The sequence below is a fragment of the Calcarisporiella thermophila genome, assembly GCF_041956535.1.
Source record: "Calcarisporiella thermophila strain CBS 279.70 unplaced genomic scaffold VTP21scaffold_1, whole genome shotgun sequence".
NCBI lineage: Eukaryota > Fungi > Calcarisporiellomycota > Calcarisporiellomycetes > Calcarisporiellales > Calcarisporiellaceae > Calcarisporiella > Calcarisporiella thermophila.
In genome coordinates this window covers 1379730-1395398 of record NW_027192191.1, presented here as the reverse complement: position 1 = coordinate 1395398, position 15669 = coordinate 1379730, and the positions used below count along the sequence as shown (strand labels likewise).

Genomic DNA, 15669 nt, shown 5'->3' with positions numbered 1-15669 from the left:
GTGGTACTATTGAGAGGCTTTTTTGACAAGAAAAAATGGCTTATGAAATTTAATTGCAGACGCAAAGTTCCCCCGATAAAGTGAGGCCATTTCCATCTTAACCTACACCCTACCCACCAAAACCAATTTCTCACAAGATCATGTCAACGCCCGAACAGCGGTTTCGCGAGTCCCTCCGGACCATTAATATCAACGTCTCGGACAGGGAATCCAACGGCGGGATAGGCGATACTTTCCGTCGATTCGGCGACAGCGCTGGCTCGTTTTTTGGAAACATTCGATCGCAGGTTCAGGGATATGTGCCGCTTGGAGCACAGGAGGAGGAGAGCTGGTTTAGTCTGTCTACCACTGAGGTACTTGAACCCTCCCAATAGCTACTCTGCTATAGACACGGGAAGTCGCGCGATCTAATTCATTTCGCTCTATCGTAGAGATTGATTGGTTTCGTGGCGTGCGTAGCAGGTGGATTGCTCTGCTTTTTCCTGGTAATTTCTTCCGTGTTGATTTGGCATGGTGGACCAACCTCGCTCACTCCCCGTGATATCCTGATTTTTAGGCATTTTTCCTCTGGCTGCCCATGATTGTTTTCGCTCCTCATAAATTTGCAGTGACATACACGGTCGGTTCGATACTCTGCCTGGCTAGCATTGCCCTCTTGCGTGGACCCGTTGCGTGGGCACGCCACATGGTCTCTAAGGAGCGCATCCCATTCAGCGCCGCCTATCTTGGCTCTATGGCTGCGACGCTCTACTTTGCAGTTGGGGCACGAAATTATGTACTAACGATAGTGTGCAGTGTTGTGCAAATCATTGCCTTGATATACTACTTTGTATCCTATCTACCGGGCGGAACCACCACGCTTATGTTTGGAGGGCGTTTCATGGCACGACAAGCCTCCTCTCTGCTGCCAATTTGAACATGTCACATAATCTGTTGCTTCGTTGTATTTGTCATGTGTCTCATTAAGCTGATGGCGATTTTCGATCTCCCTCATCGCAAACACCTTTTGTTTTATAGTTTTTCCTACTGCTTAATAGTAATGCATTAGTGGTGGCGGGAAAAAAAAACAAGGGAACCTGTATGGTGAGGGCGGGGAGGAGAAAGGGAAAACGTATTGTAAAGAGCTATATTTTGATTTAACCTAAACATAATAGAATTCCTTTTATTTTTTTTTTTTCCACTGATATTTCCTGCATTAAATTGATTGATCATTATCATTTTCTTCTTCCCTCCATGATGCAAATTTAGAAATTTTGAAGTGAGGTTTTGATGATATTGATTTATCGCCCTTCTCTTAAAAAGATGCCCTAAAAAATCGCACCCCATTGCTCGGTCGCAACTTTCTTCCCCCCCGCCTTTCTTTCTTTTGCAATAACGGCGTAAGTGTTATCTCACATCGTTTTTCTGTTGTTGTTTTTTCGTTGCTTCGTTTAGGGATATGTTGTCTTTCCACGCATTATCCCTGTTAGTCCTGCTTTTCGCCCACCTTTCGAGCCGCACTCTAGCACCCCCTAATGCGATAGGGACCGGCAACCAGGTGGCTCAAGCCGCCTCATTTCCGGTCGTGCAAAAACACATGGATGCCCACGCGGACGCCGATATCTCTCTTGCCGATAGCGCGGACCACAAGTCGGACGTCCACTCGATTGCGATCACGGGCGAGGTGATTGAGTTTGCTCGGGCCTCCACCCGCTATCACATGGAGCGGTATTTCCGGCACCGGTTTGAAGCCGACGCGCAGTTGGATGCCTATGCGGATCCCTATAGAGCAGCGGTGATAGCGGCCGCCAAGTCGAGCTCGGATACAAAGGCGAGCATGCAGGAAGACTACGTACGGGATGAGGTGGTGTTCCGGCTTAATCGGTGGAATGGCTCGTTACAGATAGTGCACCGTCTAGAGTTTTTCCACTCTGAAAAGTCGGTGCAAATCAGCGTGGATAAGGATCAAGCTATCGCGGCGATAAGTAAAGGCGGGGCGACTGCCGTGGGCGGAGCCGCAAATCAAAAGGCAATCTAAACTAAAGGATAAAAAAATATAAAGGAAAACCAAGAACAAACGGGGGAGAAGAGCCTCTCCAATTTAGTTTGTTATTCCCTTCTTTTGCAGGAATACTACAATATGGCTATTTTTTTTTTCATCTAAAGATTTTACCGGAAAATGATTTTTTTTTTCTCTCTCTTTTCTACATTCTCCTCTTCCCAACCTTTTCTTTTAGTAATTTCATGCATGTTTCCATGGATATTCCCCATATGTTGTTGACCTCAAAGGAACAGCATACGATAAAGAGTAAATCTAACCCTTCATGCTAATTAAGGGCAATTTGAATAACCGCTCCAGTGACGTCGTCACAGGAACTCGAACGGGCCCTATTGGGCATAGCACCGAGGATTGCGATCTCTCATCTTCACCGAGCATAAAGTAAGAGAAAGGAAGTAGCATGTCCCTTCTTCGCTCCTCACATCGTTGGTTGCGCCCCATTCCTTCGATTGCTTTGCGATCGGTCCTTGTGGTAAGTCGCGATGGGGAGCTCTCCGTGGGAAAATTGCGGACTTGAGTGGCAAAAGTTAATTATGGTTTGTATAGACGCGTGCAGGGGAAAGAAGATATTCCCAAGCGCAGCTAAAGATCAATGTTTGTAACATCCCTATATTTCTGTTGCCCATCCACATTTATTTATACGCTAACCCCTTTAGACTCAAGAGGCGAGCAAAGATTCAACAGTCCGCTCTCTCTATAATGAACTCACCCATGGCGACCGGTATGCTCTCTCACGCGCCATTACCCTCGTCGAATCCTATCGGGAAGACCATCGCCTCCAATCTCAGCAGCTGCTTTCCCTGCTGCTCTCCTCTGCAAATACCAACCCAAACCGCAAACCAAGCTTTCGAATAGGCATATCCGGATCACCAGGCGTGGGGAAGTCAACATTTATAGAAGCATTTGGGATGATGTTGCTGGAAAAAGGACATAAACTTGCCGTACTAGCGGTAGACCCATCCTCCACGCGGACAGGAGGGTCTATTCTGGGAGATAAAACGCGTATGACGGAGCTTTCGCGACAAGATAACGCGTACGTCAGACCGTCGCCAAGTCGAGGGACTTTGGGAGGGGTGGCTCGGAATACGGCGGAGGCCATTTTATTATGTGAGGCGGCTGGATACGATGTAACTCTTGTTGAAACGGTCGGAGTAGGCCAGTCGGAGACAATGGTGGCCGAGATGGTGGACATGTTTGTTCTTCTCGTCCCACCGGCGGGTGGAGATGAATTGCAGGTATTTCCATTCCATATGTATTCCTGTGCCTACCTCTGACGGTGATTTTTTTATGGGGGGGGGAATGGTAGGGTCTTAAAAAGGGTATCGTCGAGTTATCTGACTTGGTGATAGTGAACAAAGCAGACGGAACTCTAATCGAACCGGCTCGTCGTGCAGCCATGGAGTACACGAGCGCGCTCAAGCTATTGAAGCCGACTAACGAAGCCTGGAGGCCACAAGTATGCCAGGTGTCGTCCATGGAGAATAATGGGCTTGAGAGTGCATGGGGGAAAATGCAAGAATTCTACAAAATCATGAGCGTAAGTAGGACCCTTATCGCCTTCTAGCATGGATCGATCTTGGTGATGCCTTTGTAATCGAAATAGGAATCGGGCGATTTGGCGAAAAAACGTGGTGAGCAGCGCACACTCTGGATGTGGCGGCAGATTACCTCAGGGATTATAGATAGGTCTGCTGACTTTGGTTGATAGGGTTAGGCTATAGTATTTATCACCGCTCCTCTTTCCTAATAGGCTGCACAGTGACCAACCCATGAAGGAGCTGGTGAAGACACTGGAGGCAGAAGTGTTTGCTGGCAATATGACGTCTGGGGAGGCTGCGGAGCGCGTGGTGGAAGAATTTTTACATCGCAAGGCCTCATAGATATTTATTCACCATCTCCATCGTTAACGTTCTTTCCTTCTAATAACCCCCTCTTTTGGATTGTTGATATTCATTGCTATTTAAGAGAAAACAAAACAAAAGAAACAATAAAAATATTATATTACTGTACAAGATAATGAAAACAGAAAAACAGAACACAAATAGAGCATCAGTCTCTTCACACGCTTGGTTTCAATTGCAAATAGACTACAGGTGGAAAGTGTGTTGGTTAAGACCGTTCACCACGTAGACGACGGGCAAGCTATTACAGTAAACAAGGGGGTCAAGGTCAGTATCCCTTAGGGTAGCAAAGAATTCTAGGAAACCCACCTGAATATCCTTGGGTTGGATAGTGACACGCTTAGCATGAATAGCAGCAAGGTTAGTGTCTTCGAACAGCGATACAAGGTAGGCTTCTGAGGCTTCTTGAAGCTAGATAAGAGGAAGAAAACATGAAGGGGCGGTTCGGGTCAAATGAAGCTCCGTTGATATACTTACAGCTCCAATAGCCGAGCTTTGGAAACGCAAGTCCGTCTTAAAGTCCTGGGCAATTTCACGCACTAAGCGCTGGAAGGGCAGCTTTCGGATAAGAAGTTCGGTGGATTTCTGGTAGCGACGAATTTCACGAAGGGCCACCGTACCAGGGCGATAACGATGAGGCTTCTTCACACCACCAGTGGAGGGAGCAGACTTGCGAGCAGCCTTAGTGGCAAGCTGTTTACGGGGAGCTTTGCCTCCAGTGGACTTACGGGCGGTTTGTTTTGTGCGAGCCATGGCGAATAACGGTAAGAAATAGATTACTAGAGAATGCTAGAAGACGAGGCAGCAATGGAATGCGAAATTGCACTGCGTGAGAAAGGTATTTTCTATTTTTCAGCACGAGGAGGGTTTTATATTGTTTGCCCTAGGAAAAACGCGAAATTCGATTTCGCGTTTTTTATCCCCCCGAGATCTAGATGAAATCAGACTGGGATTCAAAAAACTACAGTAGTCATTTTCAATTTCGTGTTGGCAGCAACACGAAATCATTTCGCGTTTTTTTTTTTTCCTGCGGCCAAGGATCCAGCACCAGGCCGAAAATTATAAATAGGGAGAACTGGCGCATTTTTAATTTTACTTATATCCTCTCTACTTATCACTCCACTCTCATATCAATTCAACTACACTAAACAATAACAATGTCTGGCCGTGGCAAAGGTGGTAAAGGACTCGGAAAAGGTGGAGCTAAGCGTCACCGCAAGATCTTGCGTGACAACATTCAGGGCATTACCAAGCCAGCCATCCGTCGTCTTGCTCGCCGTGGTGGTGTGAAGCGTATTTCCGGTTTAATTTACGAAGAGACCCGTGGTGTGCTTAAGACCTTCCTTGAGAACGTGATCCGTGATGCCGTCACTTATACTGAACACGCTAAGCGCAAGACCGTCACCTCGCTGGATGTCGTTTATTCTCTGAAACGACAAGGCCGCACACTCTACGGTTTCGGCGGCTAAACGCATGTGCACCAACCGGTTATCTTTTTTTTTTTGTTTGTATTATATTAGCTATTCATAATCCTTATCCCCTTCACACGATCTGTTTCTGTAATATAAAAAGATAATTTCTTACTAAACCTTTCCCTATAATCTAATGTGAAAAGAGTGAGTGCCCAAAGAAAAAAAAGGAATGAAACGATTCCAATATTATTAGCAATAATAGTAGTAATAGTAATTTAGTTAGTTTTATTAAACTGGAATAATGTTTGGACATTTTGAAGCATAAGATGATTCCGATTGAGAATTCTTCGAATTATGGAACAAACATCGGGCAAGACGGTCATCTCAGAAGTCATTCTTTTATGATCAAAGTCTTTGAGTCATTAATATTCCTTCAAATGCATTTTATATCATGAGGATTTCCACACAGGAAAAACATTATGGTTACAAGTAAAAGAGGCTGAAAAAGAAAGATAATATATATACACACAGAATCTCGGGGGCAAATACTACTAAAACACTAAATGATCGTCGAATCTTTTACTTAGAGCTTGTGTACTTGGTCACCGCCTTAGTGCCTTCCGAAACGGCATGCTTCGCCAATTCACCAGGCAGGATCAGGCGAACTGCGGTTTGGATCTCTCGACTAGAAATGGTAGAACGCTTGTTGTAGGCAGCGAGTTTTGAGGCCTCAGTAGCAATGCGCTCAAAGATATCGTTGACAAAACTGTTCATGATGGACATGGCCTGTGATCAAGAATAGGAGATTCAGTCAATTTCTCCAGTCCTGTGCGAAAAGGAAATGATGCAAATCCTACCTTATTCGAGATACCGGTATCAGGGTGGACTTGCTTGAGCACCTTGTAAATGTAGGAGTGGTAGGTCTCCTTGCGGGATTTCTTCTTCATTTTGCCGCCCTCAGCCTTTGATTTCTTCTCCTTCTTCTCGGGGGGCACGGCGGTCTTGGCGGGGGCCTTTCCACCGGTGGAGGCGGGCTTCTTCTCGGCGGGCGCTTTGGGAGGCATGGCTTGCTTGAGATTTGGGTGGGGTGCTAGCGGCGAGGCTGGAAAATAGGATGGGGTTTGGGAGAGGGTGGAAAAACGAGTAAGTGCTTGAAATTTTTGGAAGGGCCGGGTTTTTATATGCCTGCGGCAAGGAGCCCAGAAAAAAATTCGCGTTTTCGCGTTGAAAAAATTTTCGCCCGCAAATAAAATTGACGGGTGGGGGTCGAGTGCCGCAGTATTTAAACCTCTGGCCTCAAGAAATCTGACACATTTTTTCTCTTCTCACACATCGTCGCAGCTTCCCCAACGCTTTTCCAGCCTTTCTCCTCTTCCCCAACCGATTTTTCCATACTTCACTAGCACTAGCAATTGTCCATCATGTCTGGCGGTAAATCTGGCGGTAAATCCGGTGGAAAGGCCTCTTCCGGCAAATCCGCAACCTCTCGCTCTGCGAAGGCCGGGCTTCAGTTCCCCGTCGGCCGTATTCACCGTATGCTGCGCCGTGGAAATTATGCCCAGCGTGTAGGTGCGGGTGCCCCCGTGTACATGGCTGCCGTTCTGGAGGTAGTTATTGCGTGATTTCTCCGTGATCACGGATAGAATCCCAAAATCTAATCATCATCCATCTTTAGTATCTCGCTGCTGAAATTCTCGAGTTGGCCGGGAACGCTGCCCGCGATAACAAGAAAACACGTATTATCCCCCGTCATCTGCAGCTTGCTATCCGTAACGACGAAGAATTGAACAAGCTCCTCGGGCATGTCACTATCGCACAGGGTGGTGTGCTCCCCAATATCCACGCCTCGCTCCTTCCCCAAAAGTCCAAGACGAAGAAGGGTGCAGAGAGCCAGGAGATGTAAGCGGACGGGAAAATTTTTTTTCGAAATTTTGATCAAAATCATGTCGATCGAGTTTGTTTTTGTCATCAATCCCACTTTAGCAGTTTGTACATCAATATTATGTGTAAATATACGAAGTCTTTATTATTAGTTCTGGATATCATATCCTATCCGATGGTTGAAAAATGGATGACACCGACATTCGACCGAGTGCCCCTCCCCTCTCTAGTAATTACAGTATATCTTACATATTACCATACGTTGGCCTTTCTATTTCTTCGCTTGATGTCTGCATGGTATCTCTCGGCCTGTAGGAGGAGAGCTATAAGTTATCAGTACAGAGAATAGCCAAGGGCAATCTCCACCCACCTCTTCAACCCGACGCTTCATTTTCGGATCCCGAAGTCGACTCTCTAGCCGTGTGATAGAATTTTGCGGCTTCTTCTTAATATCAATTAAGTAGGAGGAGGGCTTCGTAGTCTTCCGCTTTTTAGTAGTCGAAATTTTCTCCTGTCCCACTTGGCGCATCACGTCGTCTTCAAGCTCCTCCCATGAAAGTTGTTGACCTTCTGAAATAGTAGATGCTTTGGGTGCTCCCATTTGATCCTCTTCCTCTTCCTCTTCCTCTTCCTCCGCCTCCCCCCCTTCCCTCGGTTCCACTTCTAACAGATCTTCCTCATCTACTTTCTCGATCTGCTTCTCAGATCGGTTCTCCGTCGATTTCTCTACCTTCACAGGTCTTCCCCACTCATCTCGAGGAATTATCGGACCATGGAACGGACACGCCCTCAGGTCTCTGCGAGAGCAGAGTTTCCCAGTTTTTAATGGAGCACGACACGCTTTAATCATTTGCGGACGCTGTGTTTGATAGTAGACGGTGCGCATCTTGAGTCGTTCCATGGTGCTTCTTGAAAGATTCTTTTCACCAGTGCCGTCTCCAAGAAAACGGTGATGAAATTCTGCAATTAAAAAGCAAATGTAAAGGTCTTGTCTCCGTCTTCTCTGACCATAATGAAGAAATTCGGACAAACCTAAACCGGTGGTATTGAACTGAAGATCATCTTTGTCCCAATAGTAGAGATCATCCGCCCACTGATACCAAAAAATAAGAGGTTAGGCTGATATATTTTAAGCAAAATAAAGAGGTGGGAGCATTACCGGAACTACGGGCGCAATCTTCAGCAATTCTTCTTTGGTAGGTTTTTGCTGCTTCCCTTCTTCATCCTCCACCATAGCACCATTATCTCTCACGGCTTGCTTTCCCTTTCCAACATCCTCGCTTGTTCTCTCGTCCAGTTTTTGCATGCTCATAAGAACCTGCGGTAAATTACGATGATAGGTTACATCTTCTTCAAGCCCCGGCTCGTCCGCTAACTGAAAAATACGCTGCGTCTTAGGAAGTTGCTTGCTAGAGCTGTTTTCCTCCCGCGCTTTATTTGTAGAAGTTTCTTCGTGTGTGGAGCGAGCATTAGACGGCCCTTCCTGCGGGTCATTTCCATCGGAATGGGGCATGAATTCAGCTTGCTCCTCATCACTTCCAAAGAACTCTTGTTCTAGACCATCTTCATTCTCCTCCTGCTCTTCTGCACCGGGTCGTGAAGTGTCAATATTCGCCCCCAGCATTTCAGCTTTCTCTTTAATCTCTGTAAATTTGGTACGGATATCGATCAGTTGCTTTAGTTGCTCCTCCAACGCCTTCGTATCCTATCACCCAGAGCTGTATGGATCTAATAGCCGAATACGTGGATTGTACGGGATGAAACACCTCACCTCAATTTCTAGCTTCGTTAACGCGTTAATCCACTGGCTCACAAGTGGCTCTTGCTTCTTCACCATGACTCGATAGAACTCTCTCATCGTATCATAGACAATCTTGTTCTCGGGATTCTCATCGATAAAATCCAGAGGTTTATCTCTGGAAATCGTAATGGTTAATGTATAGCGACTGGAGCCAAGGCCATACGAAGCCGCCATCTAGCGGTATATGGGTTAGGTCAGAAGGTCGAAATACCCTGAGAATCAACGCTACATTACATCCTTAAATGTCGAAAGGCCTGGAGTTGGCTGCGAGCTTGTTCTCTCGAAAATAGGTATCAAAATCTCAAAACAAGACCTCTATTCACAAAAATAATTAACCGGAATTTGCGTTAATTGTGGGCGTACCGACGAACAAAACTCGAATAACTTACCATCTCTTTGATAGTCTCTTCTAACGATGGCATCTCTTCCGCGATTTCGTCACAATACTGTTGGAATTTTCGTTCCTTAATTGCCTTAATCCGCGCCTATTATAGCAATTGCGAGTCCAGCTATAAATTCCGAAATCCAAAGAGATTCAATTTTCTAATTACTTGTCGAGCTTCTTCTTCCTTCGCGCGTGCCGCTTGCTCTGTCAAAATGTTATTAGACAAATCTAAATTCAGATTCTGCTGGAGATACTCTTTTCCGAGATCCAGCTATTTCGCAAAAAATGTCATCGAAAAAGTGGCAGCCTACGTGAATCTTTTCCAGTTTACCTGTTTGTATGCATCTCCATATTTTGTACACCATTGATGTACCAAAGCAAGGGAGAGCTGTTTAAGCTTCTCTGCCACACTCGTTGGCGGAGGTAGATCCTTCTGATGAATGCCAACGGTGAGCTGCAGAAAAGTGGGGAAATCATTGGCGAGTTTTTGACGAAAAATATGGGAACGAATGAAAAGTTCATTGATCAATTGTAGACAGGAGTAGCGGATCTACAATAGGATGTACAAATGCTCTAATTTAATATATCATCATCGGAGTTATATAATGGAGGAAAGCATTTTGACCTGTGAATGTTTCTTGGAAAGCTGTGTCATGATCAGATCAAAACACAATCCGACATTTTCATCGTTTTTCTTACAGATTCTTTTAATTTCCTGAGGAGTTCAAAATTTTCAGAGGTTGTAGGATCACTGTGAAATGATTACATATTGTCATGGAAATACTTTTAAATCTTGCTCGTCTAGTAACCATAAACCCGTCGTTGTGATTTTGTTCACCAAGAATTTGAGGCGCGAGTAATTATCATCCATTACTTTCAATAGAATGGAATAAAGAGTGGAATTGGAATAGTGGCAAGATAGAGTCAGAACGAAGTCACCCGTGACTGCACACTACGGACGCCTTTTATATATTTGGTCATTACTTGCCACCGCTTTTTTTTTGTATTATTCTTCCATTCCAATTTGAATGATTTCGAAGTAAACATTATACTGAATGCCTACCAAACATGAAACGCGAGGAATATCTACAGATATTCCGCACCGCCCTGTGACGCGCTCCGTTACCAAACAGCACCCACCTCAGGAAGAAGCGCAGAAAGAGCCTGATAAAAAGCGCACGCAAAAGACAGAAGAGGGTGGGAAACGAAAGCGTGAAAAGCCAGGAGAAGCGGAAGGCGAGAGACTTGAGGAGGATAAAAAGAAAACTGTAAAGAAAGAGCAAGAGGGGCCAGAAAAAAAGGCGAGAAAAACCGAGGCCACGAAAAAAGAAGGAAAAGATATAAAGTCAGCGGGAGGCAGAGATTCGAAAGTAAAGGAAGAAAATCAAGCCGAGACGAAGCGTGAGAGCAAAGGCAGCAAAGCATCCACAGGAATGAAGCTTGAGGCCGCGACCCATACGGAGTTAGAGTCTACTATGGAAAAAGGACACATCTACTATTTCTACCGACCAAAGGTACCTAGTTCTTCACTTCGATCATGTAGATTCATTCCACTAGACTCATCCTTTATTGTGCATCTAGGTCAAAAAATCGGAAGTGAGTGATGCAGATGATATTCAGCGCTTCTACTTTGTTCTCAAGCCGACATATCTCAAGCGTGACGATAAGGAATACACTGCGGAAACCGGTGTCAACGATAAAGTCTCCGTTGCAAAGTATCGCCTCATTGTGATTGGGAAAAAGAGGCTTCCTGAAGTGGAAGCACATGGGCGCTATTTTGGATTTGTTCGCAAGGCAACCCATGACCTCAAGGAGCTAAATGATTTGCTGGGCAAAGAGGAATACGATACGCAGACACGCGGGCACCGGACCCTAGAGCCATGCCGTCCTTGTGGATATGGAGTATACTCCATTATACCACGCCACCTGGCTTATGAACTGACGATTCCGCATAGTCCCGGGGAGGTTCAGGAGGAGCTTAACATTGAAAAAGTAGGAAGCTTTGTCATTAGCATCAAGAACCCCGAAGGCCCTGCACCGCCAAACCTAGGTCTTTCATCGGGCCAGAAAGCAGAGTTTCCGGAGGACCTGCTCGAGCGTTTCAAGGGACGCAGATTCATTCCTCTAGAGGACACATCCTATCTCGAATATGACGGCTGTGAGATTTTACTGATTGGGGCGCGGAGTAATGTGAAGCACTATGTAGGCACAGAGCTCGATGAGATGGAAAAGGAAGACGAGATAGTGGTCGAACATCTTGGCCCGGAGCATGCTATATTCAAGCAGCTTAGTATGCAGGAGAAACCCACAGCACCACTCTTTGGTGACTGGGAGTGATCTAGCGAACACCATGACCTAGTTGCACTTCTAGTAGCCTTCTCTCTGTAATTTAGCTGTATTTATCATTTTCTCAACAATACAATCACTGTCATAGTAGCTTGGAGTTCGTTGAATAGCTCGAAACAAAATAGTATTACGAAGGAATTTATTCCTATCGATTGATTTGATATAAACAAGTATAAATACATGCCTATTTAACTGTTAATTTCTCCCGGTACTGCCAAACCCGCCAGCACCACGAATCGTTTGCTCCAGATCTTCAACCTCCTCTACTTCCGGAGTGAATATACGCTCAATTATAAGCTGTGCAATGCGATCGCCTTCCTTCACTATACCATACAAGAAAAAAAACTCAGTCACAGATTCATCTCCTAAAATGAGCAAGCTGGCAAACCTTGAAAGTCCTCCTCAGCATGATTAAACATCACAATTCCTAGAGGACCTCTATAGTCGGCATCCACCACACCTGCCCCTGTGTCCAAAAAATTTTTTAAAGCCATGCCGCTTCGAGGGGCGACACGACCATAGGTGTTGGGAGGTAGGGCAACCGAGAGATCGGTGGGAATGAGGGCTCTATTTCTTGCAGGAATTACAATGTCTTTGGCGCTATATAGGTCATAACCCGCAGAAAGAGAAGAGCCACGTGTAGGAATACGAGCTTTGTCGCTGAGACGCTTAACGAGAAATCTTACATTAGCGGCCATCTCGATATCGGAAGATGTATGAATCGACTCTTCGGGGTTTTCTATTTTACGTTTCTTAACAATGGATTCGTAATTTTCAGCGGGATCAGGTGGTTCACCAACAACCATCTTATTCCCTTCTCAGGAGATTAAGACACAAATAGATTATCGCGTTTAATATTCGTCAATACCGCGATATCTTCGATTAATTGAAGCGAATAAATTAGTGGTCTCGGTGAAAATTCCAAAAATTAATATAAAATAGAATTCGTTGCGTCACTTGAAATTGCATCCATAACCATCAATTAGTATCAACTTGACATTTAAGGTTTTGGGATAAAGTAAATCGAGAAAAAGATAGCGGTCTATGTACAAAATCTGCTCATATCCTCCACACCAAATTGAATGAAAAAAAAAATTATATGCAGAGCATTCGATGGACTCTACATGACAACCTTGAGTTGCATACTGATAGGAAGGGTTGGGTCGGTGATAACAATCTCATCGCCTGGCTCCACAAGCTCTTTCATCTTCAATAGAAGATTGTGTCGTGTCGCCTGCTCAAGTGGGGGTGGGGCCTGCATATACAACTGTTTAGAGCCAGTCGAGAGGCTTGGCTTTTTTAATTGACTATTGTCGAGAAAGTAAGCATTAGGATCCTTCTTGTATCCACCCAAATAACCTAGAGCAATTCAATATTTACGTGTCAGGTTTCTCCGTAAGCCAGCTGATAAACTCCTGCAGGGTTTGCTCAGGGTCGACCTCGATCTTGGCTGAGACCGTGCCACAAACGGGGCAGTCAGGTTTAGGTTGGTGTTCAAAAGTGTAGGTGTAGACGCCATCCGTGCCGGTATACATCATGTAATTGTTGAGATATTTGGCACAATTAGTTGCGACCTTGAGTGCTTCGTTTGTGCATGCGGCTATTAAAGATCACGGGACACCATAAGCTCAGAAGAAACAGAGAGATAGCAAGTTTCTATGAATACACACCGGCAATTATTGCATTAGTCGAGGCAAATGCTGGGACAATGTTTTTCACAACTCCCTGTGTTAGCGAGTAAGTAACACCAGTGATGTTGAACTGCCTGGCTCTGTCCGAAGCGGTCTCAAACAGCCACTGAATATGCTGAGGATCGTCAGTGTCAAGCTTCTTGTCTAAATACAAAGGAGTGTTTGTGATATTGGTTTCGATTTGTGATCCCTTTAAACAGCAGCGGTTTGCTTACCCGGAAAGATGCGAGGCCACTCTAAGACCGATGCCCATTCAATACAATGCTCTGGAAGACGGGGAGTGTTGGCAATGGTACAAATGGGGAATGTCGTGGGTTTGTTAAACATGTCGAGGGAGCATTCGAAGCACGAAGTAATGGTAGGTATTATCACACGAGCTTGCCCCTTGAAACCTAAATGTCAAGCCGTGAAGCGACTTGACTCAGGGCGCCAGAAATGAGCTTAAAGTGTACTTACCCTCAGTCCCACCGTCGATCAATGGTTTCACGTCATCATCTTGGGCCATTTGTACTAGTGTAGCATTGATCCACCGCCGTGCTTCAATCGAATCAAGTCCACTGATAACGAGGCCAAACTGTGAGTAATAGCTTTCGTCTTTATCCTGAATCTTTCCATAATATCTATTGATTGATCATTATTTTGCCCCGCTAATAGGTTCAGCAAAGATAGACTGCTTACGGCGTCACTTTGACTCCAGGTACGCGCTTCATGATAAATTCTGCAGCTACCGTCGCTTTCGGTCTTCCGACATCCGAAGCTCTAAAGAAAAATAGAGACTAAATAAAGTATCAAATAGGAATAAATATGCAGTAATTACCTAAAGAGAAATTGTCTGTTCAAATTCGAAACATCGATCACGTCCATATCGATAACATGTATATCCCGGAATCCCGAGAGTGCCAAGTTTTTAAGGATTTCGCATCCTAGACCACCGGCACCAATTACCAGCAACTTGATCTGGCTAAGAAAATTCTTGGTCTAGTAATACGCGTATTGATTTAGTTTCATTGCTACATCCTCAATGATTACAAGAGAGTATTATTTACTTCTTCGCCAGGCATGAATTGATCTGGACTACAAAAGGAGCTGCTCCGTTCTAGTAACTTATTGATATGATTCCAGCGTCCAGGCCAGTCTGCATGGTGAGAATTTTCGGTTGCTTCTGAGGAAACATGCCAGTTTAATGTGGATGCATCCGTGTGCATAGTGCCGTCATTGATATCCTTGTCATTGAGTGACATTATTGGATTTAATTCGCAAACGTGAACTAAAATATCGTTTCTTTATTCCCGGGTTACTTCACTAAATCAAAATGCCAAGTAGACGAATATTGGATGCAAAGATATGAAAAAAAAATCATGAGTTTGTAACAAGGAACACACTCTAGTATAAACTCTCAGCGTCTACTTACAGGTAGGTTTTCCTTTTTTAAGGATAATATACGCAGCGGGTTCTAGCTCTACAGTCGAGTAAATATTAAGGAATAGGAAAATTTCAAATAGAGAATTTGGATTTTCATTATCACTGCGCGTGGGGGTAGGGGAGCTGTCTCGTTTTGGCGAGTTAGAGGAACGGACTTTATTTCTTCATATTTCTATTAATCAAAACATTATCATCCTCTCTCTTCTTTTTGTTCTACCTAAACTGCAACAACTGGCGCTACATCTCTTGCCATCTGTTCTGTTCCAACTCTCCACTTTCTTGTTAATTTTGATTCACTCCTGGAGGATTGGAACAAACATTATAGGTGAGGATCAATGAAATCAATCTTGGATCTTCAAGCTTTTTAATGAATTTCACTCACACTGACAGCCCGCTACTCTCTCTTGATTTCACATAGATCATGGCAAGAAACACCATCACCGATTCAAGCCTTACGAATATACTCGTTATTGTATCCTTTTAATCACAGATGTTCATGCTTTTTCTCAACTTTCACTCTTAAGGCCGATCATTTGAAAAGTGGCTCCTCGTCATTCACCTCTTTTTATCCCTTAACTCTCTCTCTCTCTCTCTTTTTCTTAATAATTAGTCTGGGATTACACAAATAAAATATCGCTGCTACCGGCATCAATGCTCGTCTACACAGCTGCAAGCGTTCGTTTCTCGCTATACATCTAACCAGGCTACGAGTCCAGTTCTTGATGCGTATACACATGCACTGGATGAAGGGATCCCAGCATATTGGCGGTTTCAGCAGAAAAATCATTCCGA

General features: G+C 44.7%; 11 protein-coding genes across 11 annotated transcripts; 6 read left to right on the top strand and 5 right to left on the bottom strand.

Moving 5' to 3' along the window:
* Positions 1-140: 140 nt before the first annotated feature.
* Positions 141-916, top strand: VTP21DRAFT_599 (uncharacterized protein; the record flags this gene model as incomplete). Its single annotated transcript, XM_069396570.1, has 3 exons — positions 141-353; positions 432-485; positions 557-916. The coding sequence occupies 3 exons, from the start codon at positions 141-143 to the stop codon at positions 914-916; spliced, it is 627 nt and encodes a 208-aa protein (XP_069256978.1).
* Positions 917-1438: 522 nt separating this feature from the next.
* VTP21DRAFT_598 (uncharacterized protein) lies at positions 1439-2017 on the top strand (the record flags this gene model as incomplete). The annotated part of the gene is made up of 1 exon (XM_069396559.1): positions 1439-2017. The coding sequence occupies one exon, from the start codon at positions 1439-1441 to the stop codon at positions 2015-2017; it is 579 nt and encodes a 192-aa protein (XP_069256977.1).
* Positions 2018-2438: 421 nt separating this feature from the next.
* VTP21DRAFT_597 (uncharacterized protein) lies at positions 2439-3918 on the top strand (the record flags this gene model as incomplete). The annotated part of the gene is made up of 6 exons (XM_069396548.1): positions 2439-2510; positions 2585-2632; positions 2695-3273; positions 3345-3575; positions 3642-3724; positions 3789-3918. 6 exons carry the CDS (start codon positions 2439-2441, stop codon positions 3916-3918), a joined length of 1143 nt encoding a protein of 380 aa, XP_069256976.1.
* Positions 3919-4147: 229 nt separating this feature from the next.
* VTP21DRAFT_596 (uncharacterized protein) lies at positions 4148-4692 on the bottom strand (the record flags this gene model as incomplete). The annotated part of the gene is made up of 3 exons (XM_069396537.1): positions 4148-4180; positions 4249-4350; positions 4417-4692. 3 exons carry the CDS (start codon positions 4690-4692, stop codon positions 4148-4150), a joined length of 411 nt encoding a protein of 136 aa, XP_069256975.1.
* A 404-nt stretch (positions 4693-5096) lies between these two features.
* VTP21DRAFT_595 (uncharacterized protein) lies at positions 5097-5408 on the top strand (the record flags this gene model as incomplete). The annotated part of the gene is made up of 1 exon (XM_069396526.1): positions 5097-5408. The coding sequence occupies one exon, from the start codon at positions 5097-5099 to the stop codon at positions 5406-5408; it is 312 nt and encodes a 103-aa protein (XP_069256974.1).
* A 522-nt stretch (positions 5409-5930) lies between these two features.
* On the bottom strand, positions 5931-6415 carry VTP21DRAFT_594 (uncharacterized protein; the record flags this gene model as incomplete). Its single annotated transcript, XM_069396515.1, has 2 exons — positions 5931-6137; positions 6209-6415. The coding sequence occupies 2 exons, from the start codon at positions 6413-6415 to the stop codon at positions 5931-5933; spliced, it is 414 nt and encodes a 137-aa protein (XP_069256973.1).
* A 357-nt stretch (positions 6416-6772) lies between these two features.
* Positions 6773-7254, top strand: VTP21DRAFT_593 (uncharacterized protein; the record flags this gene model as incomplete). Its single annotated transcript, XM_069396504.1, has 2 exons — positions 6773-6958; positions 7027-7254. The coding sequence occupies 2 exons, from the start codon at positions 6773-6775 to the stop codon at positions 7252-7254; spliced, it is 414 nt and encodes a 137-aa protein (XP_069256972.1).
* A 230-nt stretch (positions 7255-7484) lies between these two features.
* Positions 7485-10289, bottom strand: VTP21DRAFT_592 (uncharacterized protein; the record flags this gene model as incomplete). Its single annotated transcript, XM_069396493.1, has 9 exons — positions 7485-7541; positions 7603-8325; positions 8392-8937; positions 9004-9207; positions 9268-9348; positions 9423-9518; positions 9585-9689; positions 9750-9872; positions 10203-10289. 9 exons carry the CDS (start codon positions 10287-10289, stop codon positions 7485-7487), a joined length of 2022 nt encoding a protein of 673 aa, XP_069256971.1.
* Positions 10290-10473: 184 nt separating this feature from the next.
* On the top strand, positions 10474-11755 carry VTP21DRAFT_591 (uncharacterized protein; the record flags this gene model as incomplete). The annotated part of the gene is made up of 2 exons (XM_069396482.1): positions 10474-10932; positions 11000-11755. The coding sequence occupies 2 exons, from the start codon at positions 10474-10476 to the stop codon at positions 11753-11755; spliced, it is 1215 nt and encodes a 404-aa protein (XP_069256970.1).
* A 204-nt stretch (positions 11756-11959) lies between these two features.
* On the bottom strand, positions 11960-12570 carry VTP21DRAFT_590 (uncharacterized protein; the record flags this gene model as incomplete). The annotated part of the gene is made up of 2 exons (XM_069396471.1): positions 11960-12087; positions 12153-12570. The coding sequence occupies 2 exons, from the start codon at positions 12568-12570 to the stop codon at positions 11960-11962; spliced, it is 546 nt and encodes a 181-aa protein (XP_069256969.1).
* A 314-nt stretch (positions 12571-12884) lies between these two features.
* On the bottom strand, positions 12885-14696 carry VTP21DRAFT_589 (uncharacterized protein; the record flags this gene model as incomplete). The annotated part of the gene is made up of 8 exons (XM_069396459.1): positions 12885-13071; positions 13145-13364; positions 13435-13599; positions 13671-13847; positions 13912-14075; positions 14134-14214; positions 14273-14433; positions 14502-14696. The coding sequence occupies 8 exons, from the start codon at positions 14694-14696 to the stop codon at positions 12885-12887; spliced, it is 1350 nt and encodes a 449-aa protein (XP_069256968.1).
* Between the last annotated feature and the right edge of the window lie 973 nt (positions 14697-15669).